The following is a 24540-nucleotide window of genomic DNA, read 5'->3' on the forward strand; positions in this document are numbered from 1 at the left end:
TAAAAAAAAAAAAAAAAAAAAAAAAAAAAAAGAGAGAGAGAAAAAATTTATGAAATAGATACATATAAATAGACAGAAATATTTTTAAGAAATAAAAGAAAAAAAAAAAATATATTTAACAATTTTATATTATTATACTGAAGGAATAATATTTTTATAAATAAAATTTATAAATATTTTTTATCATATTTTTATTTTTTTTAAATTTAAGACCAATATTTTTAAAAAAATTGTAATTTTTTTATTTTTATAAAGAATGCAATATCTCCTTTTTTTCTTTTTTTTTTTTTTTTTTTTTGTGTTAATTTTTTTTTGAATATTTTTTTTTCTCTAAAAAGTATTTTAATAACATTTAAATATATTTTAGACATTATTTTCTTTTATTTATATATAGTTTTTTTTTTTTTAGTATCATATTTTAAAATTTTTTAAATTAGACATTTTTATTTTGTTTATTAAAATATCCTTTTAAAAATTTAACTTTAGTTAAAATAATGAACTTTCTAATTTTATTTATTTTAGCACTTTAGTAAAAAGCACATAAGTTTTTTTTTTTTTTTTTATGGAACTTTTTTTTATTAGTATTAAAAAATATAACTTATATTTTCTTTTTTTTTTTTTTTTTTTAGATATTTTTGTAAAATTTCTTAATTTGTATATTTATTACATTTTTATTTTGTTATTTTACTATTTATTCATATATTTTATTTTTATTTTTTTTTTTTTTTTTATTATTGATCATTGTATGTATATTTTTATTTGTTTTATTTTTTTTTGTAAAAAATTATTTAATTATATATGCATTTTTTCAAAAAAGCAAAAATGTTTAATTTTATCATCTTATATTTATATATATGTATATATTATTTTTTCAGAATAATGATTTCTTTTATAGTGTTAAAATTACTTTTTTAAAGAATTAAAATAAAAAATATATATTTTTTGAGTTTACTTTTTAAAAAAACAATTGACAAAAAAAAAAAAAAAAAAAATGCTAAGAAGTTCTTATAATAATGAAAAGGCAAGTTGTGTTAATATAAAAGTTATAGTGAGATGCAGACCTTTAAATGAAAAAGAAAAAAATGATATAAATAATGAAGAAGTAGTTAAAATAAATAATAATGAAGTTATAGTAACAGTTAATAGAAATAATGAAATTTATGAAAAAAAATATAGTTTTGATTATGCTTGTGATAAGAATGTAGACCAGAAAATGTTATTTAACAATTATATTTTTCAAATAGTTGATGAAGTAATGTAAAAATAAAAAAAAAAAGAAAAAAAAAAAAATAATAATATTAAAATAATAATTATATAAGTATACTTAAATTAGAAAAAAATTATTAAAAATATTTGATAAGAATCTTTATAAAAAAGAGTTTTTAATAAATGACGTTAATTTTTATTTGAAGTATTTCGCATAGAATTTTTATATATATTAAATATTATATTACTAGTATTTTTTTTTAGTTTAATATATTTAATTACGTCTATTAAATTTTACTTATTTATTTTAATATATATATTTCTTATATTTAGTTTTATATATTCTTCTTTTTATTAATATTATTATATTTTTTTATTTTATTTTTTATTTTTTTTTTTTTTTTTTAGGTTTTGGAAGGATTTAATTGTACATTATTTTGCTATGGGCAAACAGGCACAGGAAAAACATATACAATGGAAGGAAAAATATTAGAACTTTTGAAAAATTCTGATAATAAAAAATTAGATTTAAATGATAGTATAAATAGTGATATAAATTGCTATTATGAATTATGTGAAAATGATGATACTGGTATTATTTTTAGAGTTACTAAAAGAATATTTGAAATATTAAGTAAACGAAAAGAAGAAAAAAGTAAAAAATTTGAAGAAAAAAATAATAATATAAAGAATATAGAAATTATGAATAGAGAGGAAACATTTATGGAAGTAAATAAATCAGAAAATAAAGATTCGAATAGTATTGATATATATAATATAGAGAAAAATGTATATGATTTTAACATAAAAGTAAGTTATTTAGAAATTTATAATGAAGAATTGTGTGATTTATTAAGTTCTACAAGTGAAACAAATAAATTAAAAATTTATGAAGATACAACTAATAAAAATAAAGGATTAAATGTAGATAAACTGGAAGAAAGAACTATAAATTCTTTTGAAGAAATATATTATATAATATGTTCTGCTATTAAAAAAAGAAGGACAGCTGAAACATCTTATAATAAAAAATCTAGTAGAAGTCATTCAATATTTACAATAACTTTAATCATGAAAGATTTAAATAGTGATGGAGAAAGTATAACAAAAATAGGTAAATTAAATTTGGTTGATTTAGCTGGAAGTGAAAATGCATTAAAAAGTTCATTTGGTAATTTAAAAATAAGACAACAAGAAAGTTGTAATATTAACCAATCTTTATTAACTTTAGGTAGAGTAATTAATGCTTTAATTGAAAATTCATCATATATTCCATATAGAGATTCAAAATTAACTAGATTATTACAAGATTCATTAGGAGGAAAAACGAAAACATTCATAGTAGCAACGATTTCTCCTTCTTCTTTATGTATTGATGAAACGTTAAGTACTCTTGATTATGTTTTTAGAGCTAAAAATATTAAAAATAAACCAGAAATTAATGTAAAAACTACTAAACAGTTGAAAATAAAAGATTTAAATAACGAAATTGAAAAATTAAGAAATGCTTTAAACTTAAGTAGAGAAAAAAGAGGTGTATATTTAGATAATGAAGAATATAATAATATTCAAAATTCTCTTAAAAAAAATAAAGAAATAATTTTACAAAAAGAAAAAATTCTTTTTGAAAAAAGTAAAAAAATTAAAACATTATTAAGCAAAATGGATTATACTGATGATATGCAAAACCAAATTATAAATTTAATGAAAGATGTTCTCTCTAAATATAAAAATATTCAATCATTACATGAAATTTTGATAAACAAAATGGTTGAAGAAAAATACATCACACAATTTTTAATCAATGAACTTCATATTATGGAAGAAAAGTATTATAATAACATAAAACATTATAGAGAATCGCAAAAAAAAATATCTTCTTTTATAAATGAAAATTTCGTTAATTTAAAAAAAAATATCCAACATGATAATTCATCCATAAATGAAATTTGTAAAAATGTTATTCAAATATTAGTAGACACAAAAAAACATATTTTAGAAAATAAACAATTATTGATTAAATCAATTAAGGGATTTCATAAATTAAACAGTGATTTATATTTTAAGAAAAAAGATCTTATTAATTTTGTTTTAGATCATTTAGATATCATTCAAAAATATGATCAAAATTATATATTTATAATTGAAAAAATTAAAAAAAATATATTAACATGCAAAATTAAATTATTTACAAATAATCATTTGTTATCTTTACATAATTTTAAAAATAAAGAAATAACATCAGAATTTCTTTTTGGTGATTATTTTTCAGAAAAAATAGAAAATACAATTTTAAAAAGAAACGAAAATATATCTAGTATAGATAAAAAAGAGTCTAACGAATATGAGAATAATGATCTAAAAACTTTAAAAAATGAAAAAAATATTGAAATTTCATTAAATGGTATAAAAAATGATAATGAAATTGTTGATTATAAATCAAATGAAGTTTTATCAAATGAAGTTTTATCAAATGAATGTGATAATTTAAAATTAAAATCATCTCTTACAAAAAATAATTTAATTATTTTAAAAGAATTAACATTAAATAATGAAGGTATTGATATATTAGAAAAAATTGACAATTATTTTTCAATAGATGAAATAAATACAGAATCTTTAATTGAATGTATTAAAAATATAAGTAATTTATTTCATATTTTTCTTAAATCTTTCAATTTTTATTTTAAGAAGAATATAGATGAAAAAACTAACCTTTTGAATACAGAAAAAGAAAATATTGAATATCTCATTGAAAATTTTGATAACGGTTATAAAACACTTGAAGAAAATCTAAGTAATAAAAAATGCAAAATTATAAATAATTATAAGACAAAAATAAATGAAGAAATACAATTATTCCAAGATAAGGTTTTGGAAGAAATAAAAATTGTGATATCAAAAAATGTTGATAATATTAACAAAAAAATTAACACTAATTTAGAATCATTGAATAATGAACTAAACAAGGAAGCTAAAAGAGATTATAAAGATTTTTTTATGAGTTCATTGAAAACATTAAAAACTTTTTTATGTGATTATAACGAAAAAACTATAAATTTTCATAAAGAGTATCACAATTTAAATGACGAATTTTATGAAAAAGTTGAAAAATATTATTCAATTTTAGATGATATTTTAATAGATTTAAACAAAAAATTTATTGATGAAGAAGGTCAAATCAAAAATAATATTAAAAATATTTTTAATATTTACAATAATTTAGTAGATAAAAATAATAAAGCTATTGATAAGATAGCAGAACAATTTGATCATCATACAAATACTAATATAAAAGAAAAAGAGCAACTTTATGAAATTATATCAAAAAAAATTCTACAAGAGAAAAATGAAGTTTTAGAAGAAGAACAAGCAAATATTCACGCCTTAAAATCAAATGAAAATATAAAAATATACAACAACTTATTTATAGAAAATATAGAAAAGTGTAACATACATATAAATGATTTAATTGAAAATCTAAAAAAAGATTATTTTCAAGATGTTAATATCATTTCAAATGATGAAATAGAAAATAAGGAAGAAATGAAAAACATAAATGAAGAAATTAAAAAAATACGAAGTTCTATTAATTCAGATTTTATCAATTTAAATAATGATGGAGAAAAAAATGATTTTCATTATAGTGATTATGTATATAATGATAATAAATATTTAGAAATAAAAAAAAATTTGCTAAAAGAAATAGAAGATATTTCATTTAGTAGAAATATCGATTTTAAATGTTTATTTGAAAAAATCAATGAAAATTTAAATTTTATTATTAAGGCTAATGAATTTCCAAAAAGTAAAAATTTAAGTGGTGAATATATATTTAACGTAAATAGTTCTACCAATTTATATAATAACAATTGTAATAATTCTTTTAATGAATACACAAATAACCAAAAAACTAACATGCATATATCAATAAATAATGATTATAATTTCGAAAATGAAAAAATAAAAAATTATAATGATTTAAATAAAATAGAAACTGAAAATGAAAATACTAATTATCAATACTTAAAAGAAGATAAAAATACAAGTTATAACGAAAATATTAATACAAATGTAAATCTTATTAATACGAATGTAAATTCTATTAATACAAATGTAAATCTTATTAATACAAGTGTAAATTCTATTAATACAAATGTAAATTCTATTAATACAAGTGTAAATTCTATTAATACAAGTGACATTAAATATCCTACAACTAAAATAAAAGTTATTGAAAATAGTAACACGAAAAAAAATTCTCCCACATTAAAAAGATTAAAAGAAGATAATTATAAAAATAGAAAATTTAAACTACCAAGAAGATCAAAAAATTAATGTGTAATTTTAACCATACTTTTGGTAAAAAAAAAAAAAAAAAAATTTTTAATAAAAATAAATGAAAAATATTAAAAAATGAAAATATTAAAAAAAAAAAATTATTATAATATATATTTAAAATTAATTATTTTACATAAAATGTGATTATCAATAATCATTATATATATAATATGAAATTTAAGTTAAAATTTTCCCTTTTTTTTTTTTTTTTTTTTTTGAATAAATATCTTTTAAATTTTATTATTATTATTATTTATTATTTTTAAAATTATATATATTGCTTTTTTAATAAATCATATATATTTTTTTTACTTTTTTTTTTTCTTTTTTTTTTTTTTTTTTTGGAATTTTAGATAATATATATGAGTTTTTATATAACATTCACAGTATCTCTCTACTTTTTAGTTTTTAAAAGTCTAATATATCATATTTAGACTATCATTACATATATATATATATATATATATATATATGTATGCAAATTTTGTTTTATTATTTATATATTATGGTTCCTAATCCTTTTAAAACAAACAAACTTTTTTTTTTTTTTATTATTTTTTTAGTTTTTAAAGTATTTTTAAAATAAAAACTTATAATTTATATTATATAAATATATATATATATATATTTATTAATTTTTTTTAATTTTGATTTCTTAATAATATTTAAATAAATTTTTAATATTTTTTTTTTTTAAAAATATGGTATATTAAGAATAAGAAATTTTTTATATAAATTAATATTTTTATTTTACACATTTAAATAATGTTAAGTTTATTGATTGATTTGTTTCAAATCAAGATTTAAACATATTTTTAATTAATAAGATTTATTAATTGTTTTTAACTAAATTTTAAATAAAATCGTTTTTAGAATAATATTATTAAAAATAGTTACATGCTTTAAAAATATTATTTTATTTTTTCTTCAATTCTATCTTGTTTTTTTAAGAAAAAATAAAATCAAATAAATATAATTATTTATAGACATGATTTACCTTACTGATTTTTCTTTATAAAAATAATAAACTAAAAAAAAAAAATCTTTATGTGGAATTATATATCTATGTCTAATAATTTTAATAATTATTAATTTATATAAAATTTTTATTGTACACTTTTATTATATAAAAATATTAGAAAAAAAAAAAAAAAAAAAAATACTATGGATAATAAATATATAGTAGTTTAAAATAATATTTATAATTTTTTCTTTTTTTCTTTTTTTCTTTTTGTTTCTTTTTCTTTTTCTTTTTCTTTCCCATTAATTAGGTGTATTTTATTTTTTAAAATAAATATGAAAACAAAATAAACTATAAAATATAAATTTCATATTATTAAAAGTAATTAAAATTACATTATAAGAAAAATGATAAATTTTAAAAAATTAAAACTGAACTTTTTTCTATGCTGATTTGTTTTAACAGGGATCAATTTTTTTTTTGTATCTTGTGCAAATATTAGAAAAAAAAAATATAAAAAATATATATTAAAACAGTGAAAAATATATAATAAAATGAAAAAAATTGAAAAATGTAAAAATAAAAAAAAAAAAGGGAAAATGCAAAAATAAAGAAAAAAAGAGAAAAAATTAAAAAATTATATATATATATATATATAAAAAAAAAAAAAAAGATTATAATCATGATTTTTATTCATAATGTTTACTATATGATAATTTCAATATATGAGAAACATAAAAGAGTTTTCTTTTTAGATATATCTTTTTTTATTCTATTTTTTTTTAATTTTTTTTCTTCATTTGAAAATACTCATAGATACACAACAAAAGAATGAATATGAATATTTAATGAAAAAGATTATAACACAAAAAAAAATTTTGAAATATGCTTTGATAAATGAGAAAAAAAAATAAAAAGAAAAATTAATAAAAATTAAAGGAGAAAAAAAAAAAAAAAAATTTTTTTTTTTTTTTTTTCAATAAAAATGTCAGATGTTTTTTCAATTTTTAGAAGAAAAAGAAATAAAAAAACAAAATTATGTAAAACATCAAATAAAAAAAGTAAGAGAAATATATTAATGAATGATAAATGTAGAAGAAGAGCATATGTTAATAACAATGTAAAACAAGATAATACTCAAGTAGAAATTAATAATCACGAATCAAATATTGTGTTAGTAGATTTTCCAAAGCTTCCAATAAAAAATATTGAATTGTGTGAAGGAGTTTATAATATTTTTTATATAAGAGATCAATATTTAATTGGAAATAAAAATGTTACAATTAATAATGAGCATCTAATACTACTTGAAACTATTTTAGATAAACTTGATTCAGCTATTAATGAACTGAATTCAGAAGAAAATTATTCTACTAAAAAAATATTATCAAGTGTTTATGAAAAAATAGCTACTTTGTATAATAGTTTTAAAAATATAAAAAATAAACTTCCTCAATTGTCAAATGCTTATGATTGCTTTAAAAGCAATATTATATTTGTACGAGGAAAACAGTTTAAAAAAAATTATGTTTATGATAATCTAATTAATATATACACATATCTACAAGATAGTGAGCTTCAACAGGATAATATTGAAACAATTAATCAAACATTACATATAAACGATCAAGCTATTTCTTCACCATCATTTATAAATAAAAATTTGGTTACATCTAATGAATATATAGAATATCTTCCTATGAAATTTAATCCTCATTTTTTAGAATTAAATAAGATATCTATATATTATTTATTTGAAGAATCTATTAATCATATTATATGGCAAAAAGCATTAGACGAATTAATTGTCGTTAAAGCTTTAGCAGATATCCCATATTTTGATTTGACAGAAGTTGAAGGATTTGATTTTCAAAAAATGAAATCAGGTCAAAGACAATGGTATCCCTTATATATAGCAAAAGAATTAAGTGAAGAAGGGTTAGCTACTGTTGAATTTCCATTTTGGTTTTATATTGATAACTTAAAAAATATTTATAAAAAAGAATTTGAAGATATGAATGAACTTACTGATTTGCCAAGCCCTTTTTTTTTTGAAATATCTTCTATGTTTTTAGAAAATAATGCTTTTAAAAATTCTACTCCTATTGAAACTATTGGTCAAAAAACTCCTTATAAATACATTTTAAAAGTTGCAGGTAATAAAAAAAAAAAAAAAAAAAAAAAAATTAATTTTTCCTTTAATAAATATTTCTTTTATATTTTTATATTCATAACTTATATCTTAAATATTTTTATAAGCATATATATATATATACACATGAATGTATGAATATATTTATTTATTTTATTATCTTTATTTATTCATAATTATATATGTTCTTATTTATTTTTCATTATTCAAATTATTATATATTTTTACATATACATATGCATTAGATAGTAAAAATTTGTCTTTTTTTTTATGCATATCTTTATGATTTTGAATAATATTTAAAAAATAAAAAAAAATAATTATCATTAAACTAATCCATATATATTTATATATATATATATATTAATTTGTAAAAGATATAATATTACTCTATAAAAAAAATTTTAAATTTACTTTATTTTTATCTTTCTTTTTTTATATATTAGGATTAATTCAAGATATAAGGCAAAAACGTATTCATAAAATTATGAATAAATTTAAAAATTGTGATATTTTTTCAGAAATATTAATTATAAATAATATACAAATTTATGAAACATATTGTGTTAATTATTTAGCTTCAGTATTTTTTCAGAGGCAGAATTCCTCCTATTCAATGGATGAAAATTTCGATGTCAGAAATTATCTATTTGATCCTTTTATTTTCAGTTCATATAATATATAGAAGAAAATTTAAAATGAAAGATATTCTTTTTCAATATAAATTTGTAAATGCAAATAAGTATTATGCATGTGGATACATATATATGTTTTAAATTTTTAAATATTTCAAACTTTTGTTATCTTCTGTTTTTGTATAAGAATTATATTTATGCTTTTTTTTTTTTTTTTTTTTTTTTTTTTTTTTTTTTTTTTTTTTTTTTTTTTTTTNNNNTTTTTTTTTTTTTTTTTTTTTTTTTTTTTGTATGCAACTTTGTTTAAAAAAATATATTTCCTTTTTTCTTTTGTTGTGTCTTATTTGTTTACATTTTTTTTTTTTTTTTTTTATAGTATAATTAGTTTTCTTTTATCTCTTTTTTTTCACGTTTAAACATTGATTTAAATAATTGAAATATATATATATTTTTAATGATAACATTTTTAAGAATATTTATTTAATTTAACTATATCATTAATTTTATTGATTTTTTATATAAAAAGAAAATAAAAACAAAAATGAAGACATTTTATTTTAAAAAAACTTATATCCATATTTAATGGTTGATAAGATAAATATAATTTATTCTATATTATGAATCTTAATTAGACAAAAATGCAAAATGTTAATAATTTTAGTAAGCTAAAAAAATAAAAAATAAAATTGATATATTAATATATATATATATATACGAATAAATATGAAATACCTACACATTTGTTAGAAAATATTTATCACATATTTCTCTATAGAATAAAAGAAATTATTTTTATACTTTTTTATTTATGATTTTTATATAATCACATATTTTTTTTTTTCTGTGGTTATATTCAAAGATAAATTTTATTTTATATATTTGTTATTCTAACATAATAACGTTGTGAGTGATTTACAATTATATTATTTTTTTTTTTAATAAAAATTTTAAATATTTTTCATTTTTATATAATGATTAATATATATATATATATATATATATCTTAGGTACATAATTTTGTACTTATTTATATTAAACAAAATTAAAAAAAAAAAAAAAAATTAAAGTAAAAATAAATAACCGTCCAACAACATTCACAACATATTACATTGCAACCTTTCCTTTCTAATAATTCATTTTTTTTTAAATTTATTATAATACATTTTTTTTAAAATTTATTATAATACATTTTTTAAATTCATTTAAACTTATTGTCTTATGAGAAGTATAAAATATAAATATTTAATTATTAGATTTTTTTTCTAAAATTTATAATATAGCTAATGAAAGGATAAACTAAAAAAAAGAAAAAAAATCTCAAGGACTTAATTGAAGAATAAAAAAAACATTAAATTTACAAAAATGCCACTTTTTATTAAATATGGATTAAAAAGAAAAAAAAATTATAGAAACTCATATTTTTCAGTTAAATATATAAAAATTTTTTTTTTTAAAAATTTACTTAAAATTATGTTACAAAAGTTCAAAAGTTTTTGAAAAAACAGTAAAATTGTTTCAAATATAAATATTTTTAACATGCATAAAATAAAAGTAAGAACTATATTTTTTTCTTAGCCTTCTTACAATTTTTAAAGTAATATAAGAAAAATTTAGAATACAATATTAATTTTTAAATATATTAAAAATGCAAAAAAAAAAAAAAAAAAGTTAAAAAACCTTATAGAATTAAGCAAAAATTAAATGTTATTTAAAATATAATAATTGTAAAAGGAAAAAAAAAAATTATAGGAAAATTGTTTTATTTGTTTACCTTATATACAAATGCACATTATTAAATATATATATATATATATAAATATATATTTATAATTCTTATTTTCTTTTTTTTTAAATTATTTATACTATTATTATTATCCATAAAATTTTGCCTTCACATATATTCATATATATATATATAATATTTTTTTTTTTTTTCACTAAAATTTTATTTGCAGTAATAAAATCTTTTTTCTTTTAACATATTTAAAATTTAAAAAAAAAAAAAAAAAAAATTCTTTAAAAAATTTTGTTTCGATAAAAACAAATAAATAAAAAATCAAAATATTTTTAATCACATGTAAAAAAAAAAAAAAAAAAAAAAAAAAATTAAAAAGAAAATTTCAAATATAAATAATTTAAAAACTGTTAAAATGTAATTTTAAAAGAAGTTATATATATTTTATATTTATATAAATTATATGTAAATAAAATAATTTTTTTAAATATATTATACTTTTGTTTGTGCTTCTATTTTTTTTTTTTTTTTTTTTTTTAATTAACCGTTTTTAATAAATTAAAAAAACAGTAGAAATTAAAAAAAAAAAAAAAAAAATTTCTTTTTTAATTTAAGTGGTTACATTTAAGTGAACAAAATAATTATATTATTATAAAATATAAAAATTAATATATAATTTTTTTTTTTTTTTTTTTTTTCACAAAGAATATCTTTTATTTTAAATGGGAATAATGGAATTAATATATAAAAATCTAAGCTTTAATTTTTAAAGGTATATTTTTTTGTATGAATATTTCATTTAATAATATTTTATTTTTTTTCATTTTTTTAAAATGAATTCTAATTCTAAAAAAAATGATATATTTGGTAAGAAAAAGGTTTTTGAAAATATAAAACTAAATGAAAACAACAACTTTAGTGATAATAATAGTCTCATGTGTAATCAAAAAAATGATAACACATCAAAGCAAACTATACAAAATATTGAAAATAATAATATAAAAGAAAACAAATACCACAATTTTATTTCTTTAAGTGATGATTCTAATAAGAAAAATAGTAATGAAAATGATAATATTTTAAATAATTTCATGATAGAAACTTTGTGCATAAATGAAATTAAAACTTCTGAAGAAAATAATTTATTTGATGATGAGAAACACACTAATAAAGATGTATTAATATCAATGTTAAGAAAAAATTTAGAATTAAAGATAAAAGATTATAATTTAGTTATGGATACTCTAATTAGAACTAAAGAAGAGTGTAGCGAAAAAAATGATCAGATAAAAAAACTTCAATTAAAACATAATGAAATGGAAAGGGAATATTTTAATTTGAAGAAAGAAAAAGAAAAAATAAATAATGAGAAGAATATGAATTTAGGTAGTTTTTCATTTTATAAAAATGAATATAATGATATAAAATATAAGTTATTAAGATTAGAAGATAAACATAATATTCTTATGGAAAAAAATGCGCAACTTAATAAAGAAATTACTAATTTAAAAAATGAGAAATGTAAATTAGAAATAGATAAGAATAATGAAATAGAAAAACTAAAGAATGAAAATGATAAATTAAAATGCAAAAATGATCAATTATTAAGTGAACATCGTAATTTATTAGAAAAACATTTACTTAATGAAAAAAAAATATATAAGCTAGAAAAAGAAAAAAAAGAAGAAATATCAAAATTCCAAGAAATTATAGAAAATGGAGAATTAGTGAAAAAAAATTCTGTTGAAAATTTAAATAAAGTTAAAGATGTTTTATCAAAATCATTACTAAAATCAGAAGAAAATGTAAAAAAATTATTAGTTGTAGAAAAAGAAAGAGATAATTTAAAAATGAAAAATGAAAATTTTATAAAAAAAAATGAAGAATTAAATATCAAAATTGATAATTTAAAAAATGCAATAAAAACATTTGAAAAAAATTTTAGAGAAATTATAGAAAAAAATAATTCTATGTTTTCTGTTATGCATGAATTTTTACATCAGAATAATAGCAAAATAATTGTACTTAGAAAAAATAATGAAATAAAAGCTATTTGCGATAGTTATAATATAGAAAAAAATATATTTGAAGATATTGATCATTTCTCAGTGCTATATATATATGAAGTAGCTCATAGTGAAACACAAGAAGATTATAATGAATCTTTATATGATAATAATGATGATGAAGATTATATTAAAATTAAAAAATCAAAATACAAAAGTTTAAATTATCTGTTAAATGAAGCACAAATAAAAATTATAACTTTAACAAGATCAAACGAAAATTTTGAAAAGTGTTGTGCAAAAGTTAAAAACTCATTACTAAGTGATGAATTGAATATTTATAAAAAACATTACTTTGGTGATCATGAATACTTGTATAACGAAAAAAATTATATTGAAAATATACTGCAAGAAAAAATTGAATATGTTAAATGTATAGAAAAAAAATTAGAAGAAAAAGATATAATTATACATAAATTTAAAGAAAATATTTTTAAGTTAAAATTAGAAAAGGAAACTTTAATTAAAGTGATTTCTTCTCTACCTAACATTTCTTCTATAGTTCATGTAGACAATAATAATAATAATAATAATAATAAAAAATTATCATTAGAAAAAATAATAGAAAATATTATTAAAGATCATATTTATGATATAAAAAATAGTAAAATGGAAGAATTTAACGGAAGAACACCATCAAATATTAGTAAACAATCAAATTTACAAAAAAACAATAATGAAAACATAAATGATAATATACCTCATTCAATTAATAATTTAAATCCTTTTCGTTGTATACTTGAGAACTTAGGAAAGGCTATCTTGAATATGGAATTAAAACAGATAGATTATTTTAAAAAAAGTGATTTGTTAAATTTTATAGATGATTATATGATAACAATAGATATATTTAATAGAATATCTGCATATAATAATTTATTCAAAGTAGAAGTTTTACTCGAAAAAGAATTTACTTACATTTTAGAAAAATTAAATGGTAATGAAGAAAACAAAACAGAAATAATAATTAAAGAACTAGAAAGAAATAAAAAGAATTACAATGATGAAGATCTTTTTCATTATATAGAAGATAAAAACATATTAGATAAATATAAGCAATTTTACCATGATCATTTTGTTAACATAAATAATATATTTAATACAATTATAAGTTTTAATTTGTATAATATTGAGAATGAATATAAAACTATTTACGAGAGGTATTTTAATTTATTCAATTTAAATTTCAGTAATGTTGAGTTATCATTTGATTTATTATTAAGAAGATTTAATAAAATACTAAGATTATCTAAAACTTATGAAAATATGATTATCGATAGTAATAAGAAAATAACAGAATTAAATAAAAGTGAAATAGAATTATATAAAACTCAGAAAAAGTTAGAATATGAAGTTGAGTTAATAAAAAAGGAAAAAGAAAATTTAGAAAAAATTATTGTAAAAAATGAAGAAAAAATTAATAATTTTAATGAAAAATATATACTTTTACAAAATGAGTTCCATCAATATAAAAATAAATACATTTTCATCATTGAAGAATTTGAGAATCTAAAGAAAGAAAAATGTAATTTAGAAGAAGAAATATCTCAAAAAGAACAAAGAAACATTAAGTTAAATGAACAAAATAGTGAAATTATAAAAAATTACGAAAAGGAAAAGGATTATTTACAATCATTATTACAAGAAACAAAAGAAAGCAATAATTACTTAAAAGAAAAATTAGAATCTATATTAAATAATAATGAAAAATTGAAATATGATTACGATATACGCCTAAATAATTTGAATACTATGTGGTCAGAAGAAAAAGAAAATAATAAAAAAAATATTTTTAATATAAATAATTTAAAAATTGAAAACAATAATTTATTATTAAAAATAAAAGAACTGGAAAATAAAAACAACTTAATAAAAGGTGAATTAAATGAAAGAATTAAACAAATCAATGTATTCAGAAATAGCTGTTCTTTTTCCATGAAGGATGTGAAAAATATTTCTAAATGTTTTAATCCTTATTCAAATAACAGTTATACATTGAATGAAGATGATTCAGAAAAGGATTTAGAATTTGATTTGAGGGAAAGAAAATTACAAGAAACTATAGCTGATTTAGAAAGAGAAAATTATAAATTAAGAGGAGAAAAAGAAATATTGATAACTTCTATTGATACATGGAAATGTTTTAGTGTAGATAGTAAAGAAGAGATAAGTAGATTAAAAAAGATTTGCAATGAGCAACTTGAAAAACATAAAGAATTTTTGTTAATAAATCAATCTAACGAAGAAAAATTAAAATATATAAATAACTTATTGACAACAGAAAAAGATAAATATGAAAAAGATTTAAATGAAATTAAATCGGCTTTAAATAAGGAAATAGAAAAATTAAATGATAATTTAAAAGAAAAAACTTATGAAATAAAAGTTTTGAAATATGATAAAGAAACATTGTTAAATAAAATTAAAAATTTTGAAAAAGTAAAAAATGATGAAACTTCATTAAGAAAAAAAGAAGAAGAATATATAAGTTTATTAAAAAATGATAAAACAAATCTTCAGAAAGAATTAAATGATATATTAGAAAAACATAATACAGAATTAGATAAAAACAAAAAATTATCCAATGAACTTGACATTCTAATTAGTAAACACAAGGAAGAAATGAGATTAATAAATGAAAAATTAAGTAATGTAAAAAAGGATAATGCATATTTAAATGAAATGTTTCAAAAACAAATTAATTTTAGTGATAATGATTTATTAAAAAATAGATTAGATCAGCTAGTTCATATAAATAAAGATTTAGAATCAGAGTTACAAGAAAATGCAACTTTAAATGAAAAAATAAAATGTGAGAATATAGAATTAAAAGAAAAGTTAAAAATAGAAAAAGAAAAGTTTATACAACAACAAAAATATATTATAGAATTGCAATCTAATATAACGGATAAAAACATGATTGGTAAAAATGATGAATTTATCAATAGCCTAAAAGCTAATTTAGAAAGCTCTAGGTTAGAATTGCAAAAATTATTTAATGAATTCGAAAAAGCTAATTTAAATGAAGAAAAATATATAATGAAAATAGAAATGTTAGAATCTAAATTATTAAAAAATCAAAATGAAAAAAATAAAATTGTAGAGCAATTGGAAGATAACACTAAAAATCATTTAATTAACTTTAATAAATTGAAAACTAATTTAGATATACTCACTGAAGAAAATAGAATATTATTATTAAATAAAGAAGAATATGAGAAACAAATTGAAGAAATGAAAAGAGATAATCAATTTTTTAATTCTACCAAAAATAACGACTTAAACATAATTGAAAGAGAAAAATTACAAGAACAACTTTCAGAATATTTAAATAAATTAAATGAAAAAGATAAAGAAATAATTAATTTAAATTTTCAATTAAAAAAATTAACTAATGAAAATGCAGATATGAAAAGTAAAATAAATTTAACTAATGAAAATAACCATAATAATAATCATATGGAAAATAGAAATAATGAACATATTTCATTAGAGATATACAAATATATCAATGAAAATATTGATTTAACTGCAGAACTTGAAAATAAAAATGAACTTTTAGATAAATTTAAAGAAGAAATAAAACAGAAAAATGATGAAATAAATAAATTGAATGATGAAATATTAAAATTATCGAGAAGTTGTAACAAATTAAATGAATCAATTATGATAATGGAAAAACATAAAGTAAATATGAATAATCACATAAAAGAAAAAGATGAGATAATTGAACAATTAAAAAATAAATATAATAACAGACTAGATGATTTAATGAATTATTATTGGTGTAAAACAAATACATTTACATTTTCTGAAAATTCTAAGGATTATTCTTCTGATAACATTTTAGGTGTGCAAAAAAATGTACCAATTGATGAAAGTAGTGAAATAAACATGAAGGAAGAAGTTAGTAAATTAAAACGTTTATCTTTAAATAAAGATAGTGATAATATTATAATCATTAAATGTAATATATTAAAACTATTTAAATTAAGCTCTTGTTATTTATATATTATAAATAGAAATTTAAAAGAAATTCAAAATTTAAAAAATCAGGTTAGTTGTTTAGAACAAAGTATAGAAAGCCTAAATAAATTTATTGATAATTTAAAAGATGAAAATAATAAAAATGAATTAATCAAAGTAAATAATTTAGAAGAGATACTAAAATTAAAAAACAATATTCAAAATAATGAAAGTTTTATAAAAAATTTAAAGGATAACTTAAAAAAAAATGAAGATATTAATGAAAAAAATTTAAAAAACATATATAAATATAAGAGTTTTATAGTTCATTTAATTGAACAAAGTACTATATTATGTGAGATATTTAAAAATATTAGTTCAAAAAAGAAAATAGATGCATCTATTTTAAATCAGTTAAGTAATTTGAGAAAATCATTTAATTATTATATGTATGATTCTGTTGTAGAAGAATTGAAAAAAAAAAATTTAAACATTAATAATGAGTTCAATGAAGAATGTTTACAAAATATTAAATTATTTGCTGAAAATTATAATTTAAAAATTGAAAAAGGAGAACCCGATATATTTAATAAAACTGAAGTAAATGAAGAAATTAATATTTCTTCTTTGGATTGTAATATATATAACATAGATTATGAGTCTGTTAATAAAATTTCTAATAATGAAGAATGTGATAGTAAGAAAAAAAAAATATATTTAACTAATGAAAATGAATTTATTCAAACTCTATTAAATGAAGACAAATTTATTCATGATAAAGAACAAAATAATTTTAATAATCTGGATGATATCCAAATATGTAAAAATGAAAATAAAGAGAATGAACAAATAGATTCCTATGAAATTTATAAAAAAAATGATGTTAATAAAAAAAATAACATCTTAAATGAAGAAGATAATATTTCTAACAAAAAAAATAACATCTTAAATGAAGAAGATAATATTTCTAACAAAAAAAATAACATCTTAAATGAAGAAGATAATATTTCTAACAAAAAAAATAACATCTTAAATGAAGAAAATAATATTTCTAATAAAAAAAATAACATCTTAAATGAAGAAGATAATGTCTTTATAAATGAAGATAAAATAAATAAAGAAGAAAATAATATTTCTAATAAAAAAAATAACATTTTAAATGAAGAAAATAATATTTCTAACAAAAAAAATAACATCTTAAATGAAGAAAATAATATTTCTAATAAAAAAAATAACATCTTAAAAGAAGATAGTATATTTATTATAGAAAACAAAGAGTATTCTAATGGAGATAATGCATTAAATGAAGAAATTAATACAGATGACAAAAAAGAAAAAAATACTAACGAAAATAAAGAACTTTATGATGAAAAATATAATTTAGAAAATAACATAGATGATAATAATGAAGAATTGAAAGATTGTTTTACCACCAACCATTTAGAATGTAAAACAAATAATGAAACTTTGCAGAGATATGAAGAGAATATACTAATGAATTTTCAGGGGGATGATTTATCAACTCAAAAGAAATCACAAAATAATGATAAAGATTCAAGTATCAATGACAATATAGTAAATGGTACTATGAATTTAATGAATAACGATGATAATGTAATGAACAAAGAAGATAATTTAAAAATAATTAGCGATAATAATATTGTAGATAATGATAAAAATATTATTAATAACACTGATAATTTAATAGAGAAGAATAACGAAATAATAATTGCAGATAACAACAAGTTATGTGAAAAGTCGAATTATTATGCGGTAAAACAAAGTGATGATTATAAAAATGAAGAACTGCTAGAAGAAAATAATGATATGAAAATTAATAAATATTTAAATGAAAATGTTACTCCAGATGTACTTGAAAAAAACAATAGTTATAATGTTGAATATTCCAATGAAAAACAGATGAAAGATTCTAATTATAATCATATTATAAAAGAAAATGAAAAAAATAATAATATAATTTTAGAAAATTTAAATAAAAACAAAGAAAAATATGCAAATGATAATGAAAATTGTGAAAACAATGCAGAAGAAAATTCACACAATCAAAACAAAGAGGAAGAAAATAGTAAAAAAATTAAAAATGATATATATGAAAATTTCAATTATATAGACTTTATGCAAAATAATAGTAATACTAACATTAATTCATATAGTTCTCATGCGTCTGAGTATAATTATGATGTATATAAAAAAGTTTATGAAGAAAATAACAAAATAGAAAAAAAAAGAAAATATTATTCAGACTCAGAACTGGTAAAAGTAGATATTTATTCACCAATAATGAGCCCTTCAAAAAAAGTAAAAAAAATTCATGACATTTATATTGATAATGAAGAAAGTGAAAATGAATATGAAAATAAAAATAAGGAAATTAATGAAAATCATAATGAAGAAAAAAATCATCCCTATAAGAATCATTTTAATAACTTAAATTATAATAAAAAAGTTGTGACTTATGAAGAACAAGAAATTCTAAATAATACAAAACGAAGTAATAATTATATCAATTATTACGAAGATAGAATTAACAAAAATGTTAAGAAAAATCAAGACAAAATGGAAAATTATGATGTATGTGAAAGTGAAAATAATGAAAATGAGAGCAGTAAAAGTTGTTATATTATTTCATCAGATGAAGAATGTGAAAAAGATGACTATTCAAAAATATCAGATGATGAGGAAGAAGATGAAGAAGAGGTTGAAGAAGTAAATGAAAGAACAGAAGAAGAAGAAGAAGATTATGAAGAAGATAATATTAAAGAAATAGAAATTGAAAAAGATGAAAATGAAGAAGACAATGAAGAAGAAATTGAGGAGGAATATGGGGAAGATAATTCGAAAGAAGGAGAAATTGAAGAAGATATTGAAGAAGAAGATTATGAAGAAGATAATACAAAAGAAATAGGTGAAAATGATGATGAATGTTATGAACATGAAGAATATGATAATGAAGAATATGAAAATGAAGAACATAGTAAAGAATTAGATGAAGAAAAAGATAGTGAAGATAATGAAGATGAAGAATATGAGATAAAAGAAAATTATTACGAAGAAGAGAATATAATTTATAGTAATAAAAAAATATCTAATTTAGATGGGAATACAAAAAAAATTTTTAACTTAAATAGTAATGATACTATAAATTTAGATAAATATAATATAAATGTGAATAATGATATTTCGAAGTATAGCAATTCTAATAAAAATAATATTACTAATAATTTTAATTTTTTTACATCCTCAAATGAAAAAATGAAAAAAGAAAATAAACCATTTAATAAAAATGAAGAAAATTCAGATGCTATTAGCATTGTGTCATCAAATGAAGAAAATGAAGTACTTTTTGAAAATGAAAAAGGAAATATAGAAAACACAATTGAAAAAAATAACATGAACAATCAAGAAAATATGAATGACAAAGAAAATTTAAGTGAAATGAATTTTGATGAATAAATACATAACAGTTATAATAAAAATTAAAGATAATTATAATAATATAAATGAAATTTGTGTATTTTTAATGATTATTAACTTTTTTAGTTTTCATACCTCATATTTTAACTTTTTTTTTTTTTTTTTATAATAGCTATATATAACTTTTCTTATAATTTTCATATAATTATAATTATTACCATATCATAACAACATATAAATTGCTATCTTTGATTTATCATAATCACATGTTGTTCTGTTACTTTATTAATATTGCATTTTTGTAGAATAATTAGAATTATGAATAATATATATATATATATATATATATTTTTTTCATTATATTTGCATAGCATTATGTATTATGTTCCTATTTCATTTAATTTTAATTTTATTTTTAATTATTAACTTTTATCAAAAAATATTTTATTCTATACAATGAAATTTAATTCATAAAAAATGTCTAATATATAAATTTTATAAAAAAAGAGAAAATACAATTCCCTTTATTATTTTTTAAAAATAAAAATTCACCATTGAAACTTAATAGTGCATAAAAATAACAAATATATTCAAAATTTATTAACATTTATAAAAAAAAACAATATAAAATCTAGTTTAAAAAATACATTTTGAGAATTAAAAAGAAAAATAGTATACTAAATTAAAACTAAATACTTTAAAAAGAAAATTATTTTACTTATGTAAATTTACTAAATTTGTAATTTTCTTTTTTTTTTTTTTTTGTATTTTATAAAACTTTTAAATTCACAGTGTAAAAATTATAAGTTTTATATTTAGAAAAGAAAATTGTTTAATTTCTAGTTTTTTTCTAAAGTTATAATGCATGCAAAAAAAAAAAAAAAATAAAATAAAAAAATAAAAATATCAATGCACTTAATATTTTAAGCAATAGAATAATATTTGCTAAAAAGTCCCTAAATTATAAAAAAAAGGAAAAACAAATTGGAATATAATAAAATTTATATATTTCATTTTTACCTTAACTTCTACTAAAACATCAACAAAAATATTTAATTAAAAAAAAAAAAATTTTATATTTTATTATTTAATATGTTTTACACGTATAAATGAAAGAACATAAAATTACTATCTGAAGTAGTTGAAATATTTTTAATTTTAAGTATTCTTCTACAAGACAAAAGAATATAATAAAATAATTTAAAAAAAAATAAGAATTTAATTTTTACATTTTTAAGTTCCCCTCAATATAGTTAATAAAATAGGAGATTAAAATTTTTAAAGTTGTAGTTTAATTCTTTTAAATAATTTTCATAAGAGTTTTTTAATTTTTTTAGTAACTTTTTCAGAAAAATCTAAAACAAAAAAAAAAAAAAAAATATGGAAATAAAATAAATGAAATGAAATGGAATATTGTTTAGTAAAATAACAAAAAACTGTTCTTTTTATATAATTAAAAATATATGTATATATATATCGAAATATTTCAATATTTTTAAAAATTTAATATATAAAAAGTTTTTTTTTATATTAAAATTTTAATAAATAATAACGTCTTAATTTAAAAAGAAATATTATTTATTTTCTGTATTTTAAATTTGAAATATAAATAAGAAAACATTTTTCATTTAATTTTATTTTTATATAATATATTTTAAATTAAAAATAACATCTATATGTACTTTTTTTTTATATAAAATTAACGAGGAATTAACAAAAAAAAAAAAAAAAAAAAACATTATAAAAAAGCTTATATCTTACATTATATAAATAATAAACTATAATTCATTTTTTTAAATATAAATTATGTACATAATTTAAAGGAAAAATAAACTATAATTATTTTTTTAATCCTATTAAAAAATGAATTTTAATGATTTTTATATTGATTAAATAACATATAATATTATTATATATAAACTATAAAAATAAGTACCCATAACATTTTTATTTTCCTTATTATTCATGTAATCTTATCTTTTTAATGAGAAAAGAAAAAAAGAAATAAATTTTTTTCATTTTTTTTACTTTTTTTTTTTTTTGTTAATAAAAACTTATTGAACCATATTTATCATTAATAAAAGAAAAAATTTATTTAGATATAATAATAAATTATTTAGTAGTATATTTAAAATTAACTATATAAAAAGAATACAGTTATAACAAACAAAAGATAAACAAATTTTCATCATTTCAATAGCATAAAAAAGAATATTTCTTAAATACTCTTTTCTATTCCAATAGTTACAACCTCAGTGTGTATATATGAAAAATACTTTTATATATAAATAACATTCTCTATTTATGTTAAATACATTATATTTATTTTACATGTTAAACCTGAAATGAATGTAATTATTAAATGCATAATACTAAGATTTTGCATATGACTGTATTTCAACTTTCAAAAGTTTCTTATTCAAAATAAAAATAAAACAAAAATTAACTACATATATATTTTAAAACCATAATAATTTTAATTTTAATTTTAATTGTGAAATAATCACTTATTTTTGTACATGTTTCAATTATATTTTCAAAGATACATTATTAAAAGAAGTTATTAAATATATTTAACAATTTAGAGTTACTAAAAACTTCATATGAATCATATATATTTTTTTCTTTCATTCTAAGGAAATTTTTAAAATATTTAAATTAAAAAAACGAAATAAAAAAATTAAAAAAGTTCAACATTAATATAATATAGATTTTAATTACATTATATAAAAAAAGTAATTTTTACAAGAATATTAAATTAATGATAAAAAATCCTTCAATAGCAAAAATTGTTATTTCATTTAGAAAGAAAATTATGTATTAAATTTCAATTGGACTTTTTCACAGAAAAAACAGAAAAGAAGTATATTAAATAGTACATAGGATGTTAATTTGAATGATAATATAAAAAGACATTTTACATTAATGAAGAATTTTTCTATGCTTATTTTGTCATTTTGAAAAAGAAATGTTTTAATTATTCATTTTATTTTTAAATAAAACCAACATTTTTATACTTTTCAAAAATTTTAATCATAAAACTTTATTTCAAAAATGAGTTAAAAATGTTATTTAAAATAAAAAAAAAAAGGGAAAAGAAAAGAATATCAACTTGTAAATTAAATGATGAATACTTCTAATCGTATTATCTCTTTTTAATTTTTCATATATTCTTTTAATATACCTTTATATTAATAAATATATATATATATATATATATATATATATATATATATATATATATATATTCATTTGGTTATTAATATAAAATAGGTATGTTTTTTAAAAGCATATGTAAATATATATATATATAAATAAAAATATTTATATATAAATATATATATATATATATATATTTTTTTTTATATATAAATATATATATTTATATATATATATATATATATATGCATACATAAATACATGTATCTTTTGAAGCGTTGCATGCACAATGAATTATTTATTTCAACTACATATTTTACATCAAGCAAATTAAAAAAAAAATTAAATGCTATATATAAAATCACATGTATCATGATCATTTTGTGAAGTATTTTATAAAAAAATATATTTTTTGTAAAATTTTATATATTATTATTCATATATAAATTTTTTTCATAAATATCAATTTATATATATATATATATATATATATTTATACAATGATATTGAAACTGCATATGTAATAACATTTTTTAGGTAAATTTAAATTTACATTTTTTTTTTGTTTTCTATTTTCTTTAGAGAAGAATATGTAATTCGTATATATATAAATATAAAAATATATGTTTATTCGTCAATTTAAGATATGTTATTTGGTAATTTACAATGTAATTATTAGCTCATATATGCATACTGATATATTAACGAATACAAAAATATTTATGTATATATATATATATATATACATATACAAATATATACTTAAATATATACATAAACAAATATATGCATACACAAATATATACTTATATACATAAATATATGAATACACAAATACATACATTATATATATATATATTAAATTATAATGAATTATGTTTAAG

The 24540-nt window shown here is 16.2% G+C and overlaps 3 protein-coding genes across 3 annotated transcripts; all 3 read left to right on the forward strand.

Annotated features, from left to right (window-relative positions):
• Positions 1–991: 991 nt before the first annotated feature.
• KLP3 (kinesin-5, putative) lies at positions 992–5544 on the forward strand (the record flags this gene model as incomplete). Its single annotated transcript, XM_028670343.1, has 2 exons — positions 992–1252; positions 1615–5544. The coding sequence occupies 2 exons, from the start codon at positions 992–994 to the stop codon at positions 5542–5544; spliced, it is 4191 nt and encodes a 1396-aa protein (XP_028527105.1).
• A 1949-nt stretch (positions 5545–7493) lies between these two features.
• PGAL8A_00398900 (conserved Plasmodium protein, unknown function) lies at positions 7494–9345 on the forward strand (the record flags this gene model as incomplete). The annotated part of the gene is made up of 2 exons (XM_028670345.1): positions 7494–8664; positions 9107–9345. The coding sequence occupies 2 exons, from the start codon at positions 7494–7496 to the stop codon at positions 9343–9345; spliced, it is 1410 nt and encodes a 469-aa protein (XP_028527106.1).
• A 2518-nt stretch (positions 9346–11863) lies between these two features.
• On the forward strand, positions 11864–20536 carry PGAL8A_00399000 (conserved Plasmodium protein, unknown function; the record flags this gene model as incomplete). The annotated part of the gene is made up of 1 exon (XM_028670346.1): positions 11864–20536. The coding sequence occupies one exon, from the start codon at positions 11864–11866 to the stop codon at positions 20534–20536; it is 8673 nt and encodes a 2890-aa protein (XP_028527107.1).
• Positions 20537–24540: the final 4004 nt, after the last annotated feature.

This window comes from Plasmodium gallinaceum, assembly GCF_900005855.1.
Source record: "Plasmodium gallinaceum strain 8A genome assembly, contig: PGAL8A_v1_108, whole genome shotgun sequence".
In the NCBI taxonomy this organism is placed as follows: Eukaryota; Apicomplexa; class Aconoidasida; order Haemosporida; family Plasmodiidae; genus Plasmodium; species Plasmodium gallinaceum.